Below are 20,219 nucleotides of genomic sequence, written 5' to 3'. Positions count from 1 at the left end.
AATATTATTACTCAAATACAAGATATTATAGAAAAGACGTTAACTCGGCGAATTTTTCAGCGCATTACCAACGCATATTGTTCAAATGTGACGCGATATATTCACTTTCAGTCTGTAACTTTCAGCGAATAAAACAATATAAGGTACTATGTTACAAAACTTACTTACACCTGTTACATCTACGCGAAATTATAAAAAATAGTAACATGTCTTGCTTTCTCTCTCTCTCTCTCTCACTTTGACGTTCAAAAAATTGAAGATCTTGTAATTTCCGATGGAATCTTATCCCAAAGATTTCTATCAATCAAATGTTTCAATTTCTTAATTTTCTCTTGGAAATACACTTACAATAATTATACCGATACGCGAGTACAATATAATATTGCAACAAAATGCGTTTTCAGTTTCTTTGCTAAGTCAGACACATTTGCTAAGTTTGACTTTTGTACGCAGACTTTTACAACTGATTGTATATATCGTACGTATTTCTCGGTGAGCTAACGTTGCGACAAGACGATTGAAACCGCAAAACGAAGCGCGCTGTTCCAATGAACCAGAGTCGTGAAATTAATTTACATCCCAAGTTGCTGGTGCCACGATGGAACAGTTGGACCGGCGCAATCGCTTAACCACAGGAGGTTACACGTAGCGGTCGTAATATCTCGGTTAATGGGCGCATTTCGGTGTCCGAGACCAGGTAGAAAAGCGAATACATACATAGCAAAGTAAGGTGGGAAGGCAGCTCGTAGCTCGCTCCCAAGAGAGCATGGTCCGGGCACGAGTGAAAGTGTCTAGCCTTGACTTGCAACCTTCATCCCGCCCCTTTCCTCTACCCTGTCCTCCACAAAATCGAACATTCGATTTATCGACTTCTACTCTAATGTCGTTCTCATCCTTCATCGAACATCGCGATTAATAAACCGAAAAAAGGATTAAACAAGTGAAAGAAACTGGGAAGGCAAAAGTTGCTCGGTGACTTTCTCGAGTCCAGAAACGAGCACCGAAATTTCATTCTACGTAAAACTTCCTTGGAAAACAATCGTACAAATCCGATATGATATTTTCTCTTCTCGAAAAGAAATCATTGGTCTTTAAAATATCTTACGATGTTGGAAGTGTTGGTATTATGAAGATTTGGAGAGTTTAAGGGTATAAGGAGTAGATATAGGTACAGGGATTGGAAAAAGTTTACAGATATCTTTATTTCGCAATGAAACATTCTTTTTGTCAAGTTCTACGTTTCAGCTTCGTATTCAGTTTCATGCCAAATCTTGGTACTCGAAAAGAAACTGCTACTAAATGATACGGAATCCAATATATCAGGTTGTCCGAAAAGTTTCTTTCGTTTTATGAGGAAATAATAGACGCACAACGTTTATTGTTTTATATTATTTTGTCGAATTACGTACGATTCATTTTGTTTTGTCGAGATAAACACCGCGACATTTCACACACTTGGTTGCACGTTTGTACGAAGGTGCATTGTTGTAAAAACACGTCTGCGAAAGAAAGACACTTTCCGGACAACCTAATACTTGGACCGAATGAATTGAATTTAAACGTGCAAATACTTTTCATAATCAGTGTACAAAATTTTGTACGGATGATGTCTTAACGAAAATATGAAATTCGTCAGACAGCAAAATCCTCAATGTAAAAGGACCAAAATAACGGGGAGATCAAAAAATGGTAAAACGAAACAGCGGTGTGAAAATGTCTCCATGTAGCGTTGTAACTAAATTAATTCTCGTCTTTTACCTTCGTTTTATCTTCGTTTCGATCCGTTTGACTTAGACGGACAATTAAAAACGTCGGTGGGCATCCTTTTCGTTTCTGTTTCTTTTCTTCGCGATGTGGAGGGAACGGAGGAAGAACGAAACGATGCGGCGGTTGGAATAAAATTTCGATAATCGGTCTAATTATGATAATGGATTAGGGGATACGCTTAAACCAGTTTCGGGGTGCAGGAATGGAACGATCGAATTTGGACATCGTTCTAGAACGTTCAGTCGAATGTCAAGGATACACGCGCGACTGCAAGGCACGGAAGAGAATGATTCTTCTAGCATCTTGTTGTGGATCATGAATTACGACACAGGTAGGGAATTTCGAGGCGTTTTAAAATATCAGGCCGCTTGAAGCGATATTTATGGCTCCTTCCTGTTTTATCCTACGCCCACGATTCATACATCAGAATTAAATCGCAAATAAGACGAGATAATACATTTTTCAGGATAAGAGATTTCCAGTGATAAATATAAGTCCTCTGGCCCGGTGAATTTCGAGATGTCTACTGATTTCGTAGCAACTGGAAGAGTAACTCGTATAACGGAGATTGCACGGCCGAGGAAAAGCGAGCGCGCAGCGCACCTTCGAGTATCCTGCGCGCCTTTCCAAATGGAACGCTTCGCCGCCATTCGGAGCTCTAGAATACTCTATCGAGTCTAGAATGCTCTGGAACAGTGGTTCTTAACGCTTTAAACACGACTGTCGTCGATAGCGACGACAAAACGAAAATTTGCTGAAACACGGTCAAACCTCGTCAATGAGCGACGTCATGTATGGAAAGTTACATCGCATTTAGCCTTGTTTAGCCTTGTTTCTTCACAAACGATTTATGAAATTATACGAGCGTCTAAAGAATCGAGCTTTCCTTTACCATGGATCTCCTTTAAATAATTGTCTGCCGCCGCGGATCCCTGATACTTAATTGAAACTTCAAATCCGTAAGGTGCCTCAAATATGTATATTTAAAACAGTCGTCAATCATTCGTCAACGATCATTGAACGTTGAGAAAGGAGATCTAATATAAATAAATAAATACACGTACTTTTATCAAATATCTTTTATTCGAATAATTAGGTATACGTCAGCGGACCGCGGATTAAGAACCGCTGCTCTAGACGATTATGTCGAATGTTGCTGCCTGCGAGTACGATAGAGCGCAAACAATGCACCGTGGTAGAAGAATCGAGTCGCCACCGACGAGAAGTGAGTTTTCATGCCAGAAATCATTAGCGTTCCAGCATCTACGCGTGGCTTTTAGCATCGTCGAAAATCTTCAGGATTTGATCGAGAAACGAAACGAAGACCGATAGGAGAAACGAAAAAATACTTAAAAATAAATATTTGATCGAGATTATAAAATCTGACGGGGTTATAATTTATCTGGAACGTTGCATACGATTTTCTAAAATAGCGAGAATTTGGAAAAATTTGTCGAGACTATATAATTTATAATTTGATCAGTTTTGCGATAAGTTGACGTAAATAGCAGATACGTAAAAATTATTAGCAAAAACGTTCTGCAGAGAAACGCTAGGATACAGTCGCCTGTTGACTTTGTAGGTGGACACATCCCTGGTTAGGCAGCCTGGTTATGTAACAGAGACTCTTATTAGTGTCGTGGAACCGAGATACTTTCCCTTCCTTTACGACTCCTTGTAAAGAAGTAAGTGGTCGCAGTAGGCCGCTAGTTTGCGTTTAACTATAAGAATCGAAGTCAACATACGACTGTGAAACTCCTAATTGTTTACATTCCATAGATAACACGTGCGATCTTCTATGGCCTGTTCTTATGGACTACGAACTTCTTCTCCCGTTTAGTTATCTTCTTTTTTAACGTTCCACTTTCGTAGCTGTTTCATAGTCGCTTTCTACAGTCGAAAATGCATCCATAAATTTTAGACTCGTTCGTCGCTCTTAATACGTATTATAGGTGCCGATGGTTACGAAAGTAGTCTAAGTCATATACATATTTTTGCGAGATATTTCGAGTTTCGCGTTTAACGCACGAGCTGAACTGCGTTTAACGACGCAACAACCGACTCTCGCGATCTAACGGTTTCTACTACTTCGCAAACGTGATTTCAGATTCTTGTAATGTTAATAGACTCAACGCAAAATAAACGATAAACCCATTTTTTGTTTACGTTCTTCGCTCAGGCCACTTTCATAATCATCGACACATATTTCAAGAACGTTTACGGTCGAGCTTTCTTTACTTTTCACTCCCTATCTACCATGTAGATGTGGATCGATTAACGCTTTGCGGATTCGAGCCGCGATTTCGCGTCTTTCATTTCCCACCTGTTGTCGACGAGAGACGCGAATTCGCGTATTACATACGTCATACGGTATTCTGTAAAAATGTTAACTACCGTTAAATAAAACGGTAAGAAAGGCAATGGATGCTATAAACGGAATGATATGAAAGTGTTTCTGCGTTACATTCTTGAATAATACGAAACCGTTATCGATATATTAGATAGATTTTTAAAGAATTTAATAAAATAATAAATTTTGCCTAGTATCTCTCCATCGGGGAAATTGTTCCCAAGCATATCATGCTAAAAAACGTTATCAGAAGTATCTTTAAATATGCTCGTTGATTTTTAATAGAATGTTTCATTTGTCAAATGCTGCTCGGCAAGTTCGTCCCGATATGAAACCCTCTGGTCGACGTAAAAATCATATCGAGAAGTTTTTCGCGGAAAAACCTGCGAGGTTCTGGGATGATGGAAAATGGCACCTACGTAATTCGATAAACGTACGATCGAATCGAAATGTAAATGGCTCCAAAAATATGCGACAATTCAGGCAATGTCTTCGGAGCGTACGGTCCTCGAAATGTTCAAACGGTTGTCGAGATAAACCGAACACGTCGAGTCGCAAGGTGTCGTCCCGCGTTCGTCGAGAAACGGCGCAGTATTAGTCATGCGTAACTGTTTTAACATATGCACGTCCGTGACTAACAGTAAACGCAAAGGCAACATCGGTCTATTCATCGTGTGAGATATTCAAAGAGAAAGGTCTGTCTGTACTCTTTTTCATGCGAATTCTCTAAATCGATGCACGGACCGTAAGCTTGATGTACGCGCTTATATACTTTCCCAGTAAGTACCCCATTACTCCTACCGAAATCGACTTTCCACCGATTAGAAAACCATATTTCTTTAACCAGAAAACCGTGTTTTAAATCCATTCCAGCGTGTTCAAAAGCGAATCGACGAGATTCCGTCTACGTTTCAATTTTTTCCCTCCCATGCTCGCGCATATCTTCGAGCAAGGACAGGCTAACCGGTAGATGAAAAATCGAACAGGTTTGGCTACGCGGAAAATTCTGGCGCATACCGAACCAGTACGACTGGACAGACGGCAAACTCTACAGAAAGAGTAAATGTCACTACTGGACTTTTCACCGTGTTTCTTCCTGATCATGGAAATAAACGAACATCGACGGCCTTCCCGTGACCGGTAAAGAGTTACACGCGAGCAAATGGTCGTACGCGATAGTCACAGGGCCCCACCTTTTCACGTTCCTTCCGTAAAGTGCAACGTTCCATGTGAAAAGTCAACTCGCGTAATAAGCGTTCCACGATCCGTACAGTGTTTACGAGATACGAGCCACTTCCCTTTTCTTCTTCTTCGTCAGTGGCACGCCTTTTTCTTTGTCTTTTTCCTCGCCCCTTTTCCCTTCGTGTCGAGTATTTCGTATTATTCGCTCGATAGATACGTTTCGAAGCGATTGCTTTCTTCGGGTACAGTTTTTATCACATTAGTGTTTAATGCGATCATTGTCAAAGAAAATTAATCCGTGTAGCCGAATTTTTGAAACGTTAAATGACTTTTTTCTTCCCGTACTTTCCTTGCTTTCACCTTATTTTCGATCATGCAACTCTTTAAAGGAATACCAGCCGACCAATAGATTGCCGACGTTCATGTAAATTATGAATTCTACGAGTACAGGTAAAGAGACAGAACGTAAGCAGAGATTTCTCTTACTCGTTGAATATTACGAGCGTCATACTTTGGATATTTTCGTTCGTGTCGCACCCACTATATCTATTCTTGCAGCTTTAAATTCCTCGTAAATGCATAAAAATCCGTAGTCTATCATAGAATTTATGTTTACCGATATTTCTCGAAAAATTTGTCGGCGTTGTTTGTGCGTAAAAATATGTAAAAATGTATGGAATGCGTGTGATTAATGTCACGCGTATTAGCCGTTTCGCTACAACGATTTTTCCAGCCTTTTTCTGGCTTGCTTCCAAGCAGCCTCCTTTTACTTCTTTTCCACCCGTATAATTTGCTTCTTTTTCCTCGTCTCGAGGTTACGTTGCTCGAACAACGTTTCTCCTTCTCGTTTCACAGTTTTCCCACTAATCAACCGAATAATAGCAGTTTTTTTTTTCAGATTGTGTTAAAGCTTCCGGGTCCAGACAATCATATCCTGAACGTTTGGAACGACGTATTCGCGCTTAGTTCCCGAGAAAATACGCAGGTGGATGGTTCTATTATTCGAGAATTCTTGTCCTGGTATTCCGGTCGGCCAAAGGAAATGATAGCGGAAATCGTCCGGAATGAATAAATAATTAGACTGTTGTTCGGCTTGAAAATAATTTCTATAATAAAGTTGTACGCCACGATAGAAAGTTGAGGCTCTTACGTAAAGAGTCGTTGTGAATCGAAGAGAGATCGATACGAGATTAACACCCCCTGGAGATGCGTGGCCTCGTTAGATCTCAGATTAAAACTATTTTAGAGCCAGCCTATTTTGATTTTATAATAATCGAACCGTAGCTACCATCACCGTCTACGTTATTGTTTTTCCATAAATAATTCTTTATTTATTAATATTTCGTCGTAGACCAAAATTAGTCGTCGGAAAGTTTGTGCTATCGATGATTGTTAAAATCGATATAATTATTGGTCAAACGATCCTTGTCCGTAAAATCACAAGTTTTAAATTAATCTTTGATAGATGACAATGATTCCAAGTCACGAACGATCTATATTCTGGAAGTACATCTCAACGCTCAACGATAAAGTTTAAACGAAACGTTTTAGGTTCGCGGATTAATCTCTTAAATCTCAGGCGGAGATTAAAACTGCATCGATAAGAAGGAAACAGATTTTAGATTTTTAAACGCGTCGTTGGAAAATGAAAACAACGACGAAGATGATGAATGGTATGAAAATGAAATGAAAGTTTCTATTCACGGTATGTACGTTTCATAGAAAGTAATCTGATGCTAATAGAAACTTATTTGAACGGTAATATTTGAGAAAATAACGCATCGCTTCATCGTATGCTAAAGTTGTACTCGCGCATGTTTATTCCATTAGAAGAATCGAGTTACGTAGGGAAATCGTAATCGAAGAGTGGTATTTTTGGCATCAGGTGAAAGCATCGAAAGGTGTTTGACAATTACGCGTTCAAATAGTGATCAAGTATTTATTTAGGAAGAATTATGAAACAGGAAGTACTTTTACCTGTGTTTCGCAACTAAAGAGACTAGATACGCGAGTGACATTTTGCAACTTTATACGCGAAGTCTTTCATTCCTAAGCTTATCGACATCGTCGCTTCATTATCGTTACAACGATTATCTTTTACGATTGTTAAAACGATGAAAGAATACTTATTCCTCTGATCGTCGATACGTTAATATCGTTTGATCGTGGTACAACTTTTAAACGAGAGATTAATCAGTCGCTTTGCGATCTACAGATGCAAAATATTCGAAAGAGAAAAAAGAGAGAGAGAGAGAGTGTGTGTGTGTGTGTATGTGTAATCTGTCGGTCGAGCTACTTTCATATTTTCACTCCCGAGACACAGGAGAAAGTTCTCAAGATGTGTGAAACCCGATGAACGCTCGTCATTGTCTTATGAAGACCCATGTAATAATTATTAGAAGAGGGGCACTTCTCAGAGTTATGAATACCATATTAAACGATAACGGATATTGTGCAACGAAAGAGGGCTAAAGTATAGAAGAACCGATAATCCAGAGAAACAGCAATTAGTTGCAAACGGTCGAGAGTTAACCAACGTTATTTCACAATCCTCTTCGAGGTTTGAAAAATAACAATAGAAAATGATAAATACGATTCTGTATTTCTTCTAACGCAATTTTCGTTTTTCCTCTTTCGTATAAAATTTGCCCATCTTTTATCAAATTCCGTCAACGAGCTTAACGAGAACTTGCAGATTCGATGTCGAACAAATTTTCTCACGAAGAAGACAATCGGCGATTCGATGTACGGTAACGAGCAAGTTAATCACCACACGCTATTAATTAATTGCAGATCGATTAATTGCCACTCGTTCCTACGCGAACTTAATGCGAAAGCGAGACGTGATCGATGCACAGCGACTACCAAAAGGATATTTAATCGAATCGCCGTTGATTTCGACGGAGAAGATGGACGAGGTGACGCGATGTTAGACGCAGGTATCGCCGTTAAGCGCGAGAGCAATCGGAAGAATCGTTGCCGCGAAAGTAGGCCGATGCGCACACTTTTTAGATCCAGCGGCCGCGAGAAACGCGCTCGTCTGATCACAGAAAGTCCGTTTTCACTTGCACTCGCGGCCTGTATTCGCGCTCGAGCTACCACTACCGTTTAATCGATTAATAAATAATCGACGGACCTCTACAACCCGGCAGCTCTTTTTACCCGTATTAGCACGTGATAATGGAACATCGATTGACCGGCAAAACGAATGTAAACAGCACTCGGAGCGTTTATCGCGTGGATATTGTTCACGACGCGGTCATTCGCGTTCGCCGTACGGACAGTAAAGTCACTTAATTTATACAGACGATCGCGACCGCTCTTCCTTTCTCTCTCTTTAACGACGCGATAAAACAAAATCGTGGTTAACGTCTACGGTTACATCCTCGGGGAAGACAACGTGGGAAGAAGACAATAAGAAAGAGACCAGAAGGTGCAACGGTACGGGATGGAAGATGCAGGAGGAACACTCGCGAAGGAACGTGGACGAAGGAGGAGAACGAAACAGAAGAAGAAGGAGAAGAGTAAAAAAAGTAAAACGAAAAGTAAATATAGAGACTCACCGTGCGCAGCCAGGAACAGCAAAAATAACGAGAGAATCTGCGTCGACGATACCATTGTGACTCGTAGTGTGTTCGGCCTTGGGAAAGACCAATTCGATTAACTCGAATTTATTGGAATTTCAATCCGGCGACTGGAACCATCCAAAGGTGGGGCTGGAAGCGTGAAGTGATTCTTATGGGAACCGAAGAAGCTCGGCTGATGAGTTTTCGTGTCGAGACTGGTCACTGGGAGAGGCGTTTGGCTTCGTGTCTTATATGAGCTCCCCACTCTTCCGGTAGGTCCGATCTCTGCGGCATAGGAAGGCCTCCCTGGAGAACACACCTGGTTTCTTCTATCGAGAACTCCGTCGCGCACTCGGTATCCTCTCGATCGATGATACTTCGGGATAGATCGTTCGGATTATCGGAAATCAAAACGTCGTGTCGTTGATCACTCTCGCGGTGAGAACGTTGTCCTTCGTGCCGCTTTTTGCTTGCGCGGCATTTCATCGGGACGATGAAGTTGGATAGCATCGGGTAAAATTATTGCGGTAATTAGAATAAATACCGAGTTATTTATGGAATTAATCGAGGGAATTGCGAGACTAGTTTCTCTATTCGTTTCGAGAAAAAATCTCACGTTATTGAACGAAAGATATTTTCCTATACCTTTTACGAAATTATCGAATATATTAATTTTATATCTTCGATAAGTTTGCGTTTCGTTAGGGGAGACTCGGATGCGATAAACGTTGAGTGAAACGAGTCACATATTTTTTTTTCTGTATTTCTATCTTTGCTTAATGTTGACATCTACTCGAAGTAGATACAAATTAAATTTATTTGTGTAAATTTACATTTATGATATGGAAGGAAATAAGATATTTATACGTCAGTAGAATTATATAGATGCCATGCATATGTACGCAACTTGTAAGTCACATACCGTTACAAAAGATGAAAACAAATACATAACCTTGCGCTAATTTCGAAAGAAACCAATGATTCATACCTGAATTATAAAACGTATTAAACAGTATTAAATCAACTAATCGATGAATGAAACGAAATCCGCATTCGAACGAACGACCCTGAATATTAATTCTGTTTTACGTTTTGATTTCCCGCGATTAGTACGATCGGTTCGTACGCAGCTGAAATCGGACGCAGATCTCTAATTTCGATTCTATTGTCCGTGATTTAGCAACGAAGTAATTGAATTTATCGAGCGGTTCTTCACGCTCGGATACTTCGCTACGACGTTGAGTAAATTGCAGTTCGCTCTATCATACACGATCGTGTTTCACTCCCGTTTTCTTTTCCTTTTCGCGACTAAACACGCGGAAATTCTTCCTGCTTTCTATGCCATCCGCCACAATAATTTTCCCATCGTGTCGCTCTGGCATTATCCGTCCATCTAACGAAAAAATTGACTCGACAAAACGATCGATTAAACGTGCGTACATAAATCGATCTTACGAAACATACTGTATCCTTGATCCTTCAGAGAACTTCCACCATTTTGAATTCCTTGAATCCTGTCGGATGATGATTTCAGAATATAAACATCGCAAGTGTATCATCGTATAATATATCATTGAAGAGTTCCCATTTCCTTTACCTCGAAATCTGACCGAGATTTAACGATTCTGTTACTAGAAAATCGAACAATACCAAGTCAAATATCTGTGTAATAGTAGGGGCGAAGAGATCGCGAAGGATCTACGGAATAAGAACGAAGAAGGCATTCACCGAGCGATATCAAGATGATCTTCGATCTAATATCTTCCAGATTGGTCGTTATGCAAGATTAAAAGCGGTTTATAGCGAGGAGCTAACGAAACAGGTCGTTCTTCGCTGTTGCGAAAGAAGAAGAAGAATGGGTATTAGTCGATATAAAACGCAGATTATTCGGTGTCACGGCGCTATTCGCGAAATCCTGACTAATGATTTTTTCTTGTTGCCCGCGGTAGCGAACTATAGTAAAAAAAAAAAAAGAAACTGATCTAAATAGGCAAGGATTGCGCTTGGCCGAACCTCTTGGCCAATTCTGTGACAGACGGTCTTAATACAAGTAGCGTTGTTTAATTTGCATTTCAACAGTCTCAAAAGAAGACCTTCACGGTTTCTTTCACCGGTCGGAGTCGTTTCACGCGATAACTCGGTGAAAATAGTAGTGAAACACACTTGGTCACAGGATGAAATTCACTGGCGTTCATCGTTTATTTCTTCTCACGTGTAACTCCTTGTTGCCGCGCTCGTTGTGTTCAGACGGAAGTGGATAAACGGTCTCGCAATACGAAGGAAATTAAAAGCAGTTTGATCAGAACGACTATAACAGTTTATCGCATACTTTGACGATTAATTTCTGCGATTAAATTATCTTTTATTTTACGACGAGTGACTACGATAAGTATTTGCACGTTGTATTTATTGTAATATTTAAGTATATTTAATTTCATATCATTCGATATAGAACCTTCGTATGATCACAAAATTTGATACTATGATAATAAAATTTATGATGAAATCTACCAAGACTATCGAATTAAACGAATTGTATGTAACTTAAATAAATAAATAGGTAATATAAATACATGGTAATTATATTATAATCTTGTGAAGTGGAACGAATACAATTATGATTATAATGTTAATAAATAAATTTCTAATTTCATGTTATTCCGTTTGAAAAGAGAGAATATTGGTCAAGTACGTCGTAATACTATAATTATAGCATATTTTAACATGAATCGGGAAATTCGTTCTACTTTACATCGTTCCCATTCATTTATTAAGAGTAACAAAACGAAGAAAGAAAAACTTTCTATAATCTGTTTAATTTCTTAGTTAAAGCGGTCGCTTTTACACAATTTCAAAACAGTCTTTTACGGTTATTCTAGATTTGTAAGAGGTCTACTGTGCAAATAATTGTAAGTAGATCGTGTTAGACATACACAGTGTTTAGAATTACATATTATTAATTCCACGCGAATGAATAACAAAGTATTCTCGGAATTTTGTCTCTGCTCTCTCATTCCTTTCACTCCTTTCCAACTCATTCTGTGTCAATTTTGCAAACCTCGCGAACAGCACGTTGCGCTAAATATTTGATTTTTAAATATTTGCACAAGCTCGAAGAGATACACTATTTTACGTTTCTTCAATGAGACATAGAATTTTAGAACGAAAGAGTTCGACTTAACGTTCTGCGAAAGCAAAATCCTAATTCCTTCTGCTCCCATATTATTTAATAATAAGCGAACAATAGGCAAATAAGCGATTCGTAGAGGAATTGTTTACAAATTAGAATAAAACTTATCTGTAATCTGTTATTTTTGAAATCTTCGCTCCACGTTCTACTAGATTTAGAAATAAATGAAAGCAACATTCCATTGGATTTATGAAAACGAAAGAATTAAAGTGTATTCTCGTCTAGCCACCAAATGACATAAAAATAAGAAAAATCAACAAGCATCGACTTATCGCGTTTTTCTCGCATGTCTTTCGAATCTAAGATACATTATTATTAACAGTATTTAGAAAGTAAGTATATAAATATGTGGCTTGAGCGATCGCCCCTTTTCAACGCTTTCGCTATCATCGTGCAAACGAAAGATTTATAACCATCGTTAAATCCATTGAAACGTAATCGTTGTACGTATTTCTAGACTAAAAACATATTACCGTAATAGAAACGTACAGTAGTTAAACGTAGTTGGGCGTAAAGTAAATCAAAGATTAGGAACTCCTGGGAATATAATACGGTGTAATTAAAGAGTATTAAAAGTGTCAGTGACAACGAATGTTGATGTCACGCGCGAAAGTGACGATTATCGTCAAGGATATCTTGCACTCTCTCACAGAATCGAACGTTTCAATCGGTGAATCTGCATGGAAAGGAAAAAGAAAAAAAAATAGAAGGAGGAGATTTCGTAAGGAGCCGAATATACTTCCCGGAAGAAGGAACACTTAAAGCTCAGCATAGAGTTTAAGAAGGATTCTCACCTTGTTCCCTTATGTAACAAAACAGGAGGAACCGAGGACGGCTTGTTACCAGACGAATATTATCGCGATGTTTGGTGAGAATGGTCACAAGAGGAAACGAGACACTGAAGAATAAAACAATGCTTGCCGAGTTTCGAAAGTCTTTCGCAGTGAACCTTTATAACCCCTTTCTACCCTCGATCTCGAGTGTAACAATTATTCGCTACGCTCGTTAATTAATCGTGTTATCAATTGATTCACAACCCACGAGCATAGTTAATATTCAAATAAGTTATACTGTGCGTCGTATCGAAGCACAAAGGAATGATATTATCGAACGATAGAAGATGATTTTTGCTAGATATGTGTAATAAAATAAAATAGACTGTCTTTTCGATCTTTCGTTTCGAAAGGTTTATTTTAGTAAACATAGATAGAAATTCAGATGCTTTGTTGCTTTTTATCGATCAAGAAATTTATTTTAGTAAGTGGAGAAATCCTGGAACTTTGTTGCTTCGTTAATTCGCTATTTACTTCGTATTTGTCAAATTAGTTAACATTCCTACGAGGTTGCATGTTAGCTTCTCACGCGCCTTAGAGGTAGGCAACTCTCAAACGTACGGTGTCGAACCGGTCACAGACTCCCAGGCGAACATTTGCGTCACATTTCCTTCCGATTTTCTTTCCAATTTTCACCGCATCGTAACGTAACACGTTATGTTCCAATATCTGCAATTATGTATATAGCTTCAAATCGTACAATTAGCTACAAACAGTAACAATTCGAATTAGATTATTTAATTTCAAGAAATGCAATTTAATTTTATGGTATTTGGTGGCTTTTTTTCTAAACTCAAAGTATCGTGTTTAATCGTCAAATCTTTCATATTCAAAATCGGAATATAAAACAAATAAAAGAAATTATCGCGAGAAAATACCCGAAGATTTTAAAATGCTTATTTTTCCAAAACCTTCGATAGTGTACATACGTAAGTGAGTTGACTGTGGAGAAAGATCCTGTCGAGAAAATTATGATAAAACAGACGGTGGTGACTTCTTATCGTCGACTTCGTTACAAGCTTCTGCACGCGTTGACAGATTAATGGAGAGGCGCCTTGCTATCTCAACCGGTCGGTTAAGAAGTACAGGATTTAAGATTGTCATATTAAGAAGACGTTTTAATTAATCGAGTGTAGATCGGATTTGGCTCGCATCTCTCATTTATGACAGGTTAGCGAAATTGAGATCGTTACAAATCTTGAAAGGGAAAATGTATCGCTGATGCTTACGACAAATAAAACGAAGAAGTATTTACTGACAGATATTTCTCACGTGTAAACTTTCGCGTGTAAACTTTGAACTTTAAATCTTTCAAATAAGAGATCAAAAAATGTAATTTGTAAAATAATAATTTTCCACTGATATAAAATTAAGAATTAAAGGTTGCAAACATCGTACTCGCGATAGTAAAAGAATTAAAATTAGACGAAGGATACAGAAAATACTGAATCTCTGTTTAACTCTATAAACCATTCGATCGTTTGTTACGTTCGTTACGTGTAAATCCGTTGTGAGGTAAAAAATGTTTGAAAATAGGATAAATTTGAGAGCCTCTGGGTTAGCCCGAAGTGCAGAAAGTGTTGTGAGTCTGTGGCTCGCTATGACCCGGAGAGCAAGGACCTCTGGTCCTTGACGAGTTCGAGTCCACCACTTCTTCTCTTTTCTTATTTTCTGCTCTCATCTTTTATTTTTCTCCGTTGCCGGACCCTCCTGCGGCAAGTCTCATCCTGCTAGTCCTTTAACTCCTTTTAATTGTTTTATCGTTGCTCCATCTCCCTCTTCCCAAAAATGTACTCGTATCGTTAGATCGCCTAACCGAACTCGCGGGAAATCCCGTCCCGTCGACTCTCAAACACGCATGCATCGACGACCATGCATTTTTACGAAAGCTTCTTTAAACTCAAGACGAAATTCTTCCCTTTGCAATTTATAAAATTATCCTTAACTAAATTAAGATACATTTTTTTTCTTATAGCTTTTAAATTAAAGTCAGCTTTCAGCAAGCCTCGTTCATTTTGCAGCTCAACCTGCAATTACGATTTTGCACATTTTTTGTCCTTCGTTCGGTGTTTCATACGATATGAATTTCACTTTAGCAGTACATATTACACGTTAGATACGCGGCGTTGCGCAATACGGATACAGTAACGGTACAGAAGCGCGTGACGATAGTTTGAAAAGCGCGAAGGTAGACGAGAATACGGTCAAAGCGAGGTATCGGTATATAAGGAATAACTCGGTACATAAAGTCGTCTGCAGGAAGGATCTTTCACCTTCTGCGTGCTATTGTAAGAACATCCCGGGTGAAACCGCAAACGAGTACATACCTACTCGGTGCAACGCAGGAATGTAACCCTGCATAGAGGGAGTTTATTTTCTCAGAAGTGATAGATTTCTCGGTAATTTCGTGTGTATACAACTTGGCATCTTTCTAACTGTCTTGTAACGCTAAATTGCGAAACAGAGGAAATTGTATCTTCCTTGTCGACATATCTTTTCATTAAGAAAGTATTCTACTTCGTTTCTTTGTTCCGATGCAAGGAATTCTCGCTATTAGCCGCACCCATTTTTATTCGCCGTACAAATTAAATCAATCGAAGAATAACGAGATTGGATCGATAAACAGATAAAACGTAAGTTCGACGATTGAACAGAAACACCATTTTCCACGCGTAGAAGTTAAAAAACACGAGCGCATCGCCAAATTGGTTAAGCTCCCCGGCTGAGTGGGAAGGAGGAACGCGAAGGTAGATAGCATCAACATCAGCAATGCTGCTCTACAGTAATTTCAGGTGGAACAAGCGCGTAGAAACAAAACAGAGAACGTTTACGATGTTTCAAAGAAGGCGAGGATCTCGTTTTCTCAGTACATCGTGTTAGTCGATTACAAGGTAGCTCGGTGCGCGGATATTTAAAAGAGGCAACGAGTCGCTCGTCAGAGAGGTGCGAATTTCTCCGCTCGATCCTAACAGAAAAATAGCAGAAAAAAGCAGCGTTTCTTGCCCCGATAAAAATAACTTGGGTCCCTGTAAATTTATTCCGCCAACTTGACCAACTCTTATTTATGTTTATCGACGAGTCCTTCTTCGAACCTTGCTCGTATTTTGTCTGTAGATCTCTTAACTGCGCCTATTGAAAGTGTCGGTATCGTGACCAGCCGTTATTCATTCGAAGGCGCGACCATAAAGGAATTAATATCGACGCCCTTTGTCGAACCTAACTCGAACCTAACTCTATGCATTTTCTTCGTTTTTATCCCTCCCTCTGAAACCAAAGGTTTCACGAATGCCTGAAATCTTTCAAAGTACTCGAGGAGGAAGGCACGAGCAATGAAAATGCACAACTCGCGACCGGATACCGTAATGCTTGTTCAAATTCATCGGAGTGTCCCTCGTCGGGACTCGAACAACGACGCCGAAGTAGGCGGACCACCCTCTACGAGATGTTATTTCGTCCGGAGAATGGTCGTTGGACCGGGTACAGCGTCGGCGAGGGCGAAACAAATAGTGGAAAAAAGATACCGAGCACTTGCGCGCAATCGTGCCGAATGACTGCCTGAAATTTCAGTAATTGCCGCTGGACGAACATCGAACGGAAGAAGGGACATGCCTCGATTGCAGATTGCGTTTCCAGAGCCACTGCGAGAATCGTTAAGACGACCGTGCTTCGAATGGCAAACAAAGGAAATACGTATGTATAAATTTCGGTTTATCTTCCGTTTTATTATAAGTATCACTTATAGTTTTTTAATTATTTATGGTCCATGGTTTCGTATAATGTCTCGTTTACTTTTAAACAGGTATACGATATATGTAATCGCAACGGTCGGATAGGTTGTTATTAGATCGCGAATATTTATGCAAATTCTAATTTTTATGAATAGCAATTAAAAAAAGCATAACCTGAATAGAAAATTGTTTTACCTGGTAAACATTCTATCGGCTATTATATCGTGAATATTTGATATATTTTTAAATATTACGCGTATTATGTCCATAGTTGTACCTTCGAATTTTCCATCGATGCGTAAAAATCCGCGGTCCACTCACTGCACACTGCGTTCGATAAATTGTCGATTGAAATAACTAAATAATGTATAATCAGTAATTAAATAATGAATAATATTAAGAATGTGAACTACAGGATATACAAACTTAATATTCAAATTGTTCTATCTTGATTATTTCGTAATAATAATTTAATATATGTAAAACCAGTAATACATGAAATCTGCATGTTAAATCAGATCGAGCGAGATATTTCAAGTATTCGCCTTCCTGTTTCTTATCTTCGTCAGAAAAGCGGTATTTATCGAAGTGTAATTTTACTTTCCCTCAAACTTCAATACAGTTGCACTAACCGATTATACAGAGAAAAAATCACTTCCACTGCTTATCGGTTACAACATACACATAGCACGTTGTAATTCATCAACTAATAGAAAGTAGTTCGACCGTATCTGTCAGCATATCTGCAACTCCTTCACCAACAGCATTTTCCTACGTTGGAAAGATCGCTATGCATCAACGGAATACGAATCGTCTCTCCCTCTCTCTCTCTCTCTCACTCCTGTATTCGATGTATCTGAAATATATAATTGTTTACATTTTCTGATAACCAACTTAAATAAATTACTAGAAATATCGTGGGTAAATTTAAGTCGAAGCTTTTTGTATGCATACGTATACATAACGTTTGTATACAGAAACATATAAGCGTAGAAGCATGAACATGAGTTAGCACAAGCGACGTATGATGGTAATTGCGCAAAATGATGTGACATGACAAAGTAAGCGAAGATGTACGAGTCGATTTAATAGATGTTTCCTATAGAAAATTATCTGTCAACGATCAAAAGTGACGTTTTTAAGATAGGGAAATTCTTAACAGCGAGATAAATGATCTTCAAAGGAAACGAAAAAGAGCCTCTTTCTTTAAGGGGCACGCAATTTCAATTTACAGTTGAGCGCGCGTCCATTTGATTTGGCAAAGCACGAAGACGTACAAAGGAGATATACGACGAAGAAAGACCTAGACACGATAATAGGACCTCAGAGATCGTAAGAAGTTATTCGAAAGGCTGCCTCCCTGTATCCATCACGGTCTGTCACGGAAATTGAAACGTTGCACGATGAGTTCCGCTGGACGAGACGCGCGAATAAACTGCCTTGCTAGCTTGCAATTCAGGTATGCGTGCTAAGGCGCATCCTCTCGCAACATATTGTATCCTCGGCATCGTATTTGCACTTAAGTGGAGGACCGTGTTAGCTGCATCAAATTTATTATACGATTCGACACCACGCATCGTCAATCGCTTATCTGGGTTCGCGAGTCGTATTATCAGCTGCCGAAATTAATTCTATTAAAAGCCGTATCTTCTCTCGTAGATCCTTCGCATCGATTCCACGAATTTTTCTTCCCTCTTACTGGTACGTGTTTCTACGGAAACCAATATCTCGTTAATTCAAAGATTCTCTTTCTACACGCAATCGTACTTAAGGATAGCGGAGAAATTTAATTTTTTTTTAATACGATAGAAATATTTGTAACAAAAATTCTTCTAAACCTAAATTCTTCTAAATATTTAATTTTTACATCGACGTTGATCGTTCCTTTTTTCTGTACTGTATTTCTCTAACGTTAAAACATATCTCAAGTTTGAACAAAAATTGCAAGAATTGCAATCGGTACGCGCGGTATCTCGTTTCAATTTTACTTCTGTTTTTTTCTGTTTTCTTTTTTTTTTTATTTGACAAGTTGAGAGTAGAAAGATTTGAATATAAAAAGCCGAGGGTAGTAGTTGTGTTAAATAAATAAGATTAATTAATCATTCTTACGAATCTTTCGGATGTTTCGTTTCGTTTCTACCTTCCTCCTTCTGTATCCTTTTTTAAGTCTTTTCACGTCGTGCATCTTGTTCTTTATCTGCCGAGATTCTCGTCCATATTTTTCTCATGCTCTTCATAGTTTGTCCTTCTATTTCTTTCGTTTTGGGTAGCAGCTAACAGGTTCTTCTCGATAATCCCGTCTCATCCGTGGCTATCCTATACAGACTGTCCGGTTCGAACGAAAAGCTAACCGAAACAGAAGTAAAAGGAGGAAAAGGATAAACAACGCAACGATGAATACTTGGTCGGCAAAATGGAGAAGATCGAATCGATTAATCGTCTTGTAGGATGAACGATAACGATAGGATATGCATGTAAACTTCTAGAATATACGTCAGATTACGTTTATCTGCCAGTTTTAATATCTTGATACACGCTCCTCGATCCCGATTGTGGTAGTCGATACCGTGTAAAATTTTTAAAACGCGAAATTATTTTTTACAATAACCCGACTAATTTAAAAATTATAAGAAACATGTTTTTGCGGGAACAAACGAGATGTTTCTTAGAAGAAGGAAGAATCTTTGCGAGCATACCACAGAATCAGGGAAGATTCCACAAGGGTAAGATGGTATCGGGTATTCGACTCACGAACGCCTACGGTGTCCAATGATTTTTTTTTTCAGAAATGTCGCCTATATACGGTCGGCTTGTAATTATACCTGCACCAGGCTTCGATTCGAGAAATTGATACGGAACGTATGGAATCAGTTTAAATCGATTAAAAAATATGTGTGTAACTTATCTAATAAATTCATTAATTAGAACAGAGTTAAATGGTTAAAAATTTTATTCTTTCAAATTGCTGGTTCGAAAAATCCACTGTAACTGTGTTTCTTTGTCATCGTTGTAATATTGTAATATATTTATTTATACATATGCATATTACGGTAATATTTTTGGTAGAAATATATTTTTAAAGAACTACTTAGTACACAAAACTGGACTCTCGCAACCTACACAACTTCGAAAGGTTACGAAGCTTCAGCAAGTTTAACATGCAACGAATTCTTGTCACGAATACGCACAGTGTCTCACATTTTATCTCTGCACGTCACTGCTCGCAGATCTTCCATACCATTTTACCAAACCGTCGTACACTTCTCCTAGACAGGTATCATAACGCAATACTGTGATTAGTTTCCAAACTTTTTCATCATCTTACCTACTTCACCATTGCGAAAAATGTGTCACCTCATAATTTTCCCTCTCGTGTTTGTTGCAACACGCGACGATGATAATGCACCGAAGTTCGAATTTCGATACGACGATCAGTTTGGATAGATACGGTAACGCTCGAACGTTTTCATAAACATTTTCTTACTCGAAATATTTTCTTAAACAATACTCACGCACATCTATGTTATTTCTTCGATGGCGTATTACGAACCCTAATCACACGGGCAAACGATCGACTTCCTCCGCAGCGTAACTATCGCAAAT

General features: G+C 38.7%; 1 protein-coding gene and 1 pseudogene across 2 annotated transcripts in view; both read right to left on the bottom strand.

Moving 5' to 3' along the window:
• LOC132905424 (protein obstructor-E-like) overlaps positions 1–9,516 on the bottom strand; it is a 74,890-nt gene extending 65,374 nt beyond the window's left edge. For both annotated transcript variants that reach the window (XR_009657791.1, XM_060956729.1), the window contains exon 1: positions 8,863–9,516. Coding sequence is in view for 1 of the 2 variants with exons in the window: in XM_060956729.1 (XP_060812712.1) it covers positions 8,863–8,917 (55 nt within the window). In the remaining variant the exon portion in view is untranslated. The remainder of the gene's footprint in view (positions 1–8,862) is intronic.
• Positions 9,517–14,152: 4,636 nt separating this feature from the next.
• Positions 14,153–16,566, bottom strand: LOC132905439 (uncharacterized; annotated as a pseudogene).
• Between the last annotated feature and the right edge of the window lie 3,653 nt (positions 16,567–20,219).

Source organism: Bombus pascuorum, chromosome 3 (genome assembly GCF_905332965.1).
Source record: "Bombus pascuorum chromosome 3, iyBomPasc1.1, whole genome shotgun sequence".
NCBI classification, from domain to species: domain Eukaryota; kingdom Metazoa; phylum Arthropoda; class Insecta; order Hymenoptera; family Apidae; genus Bombus; species Bombus pascuorum.
This window is presented reverse-complemented; position numbering and strand designations above follow the sequence as displayed.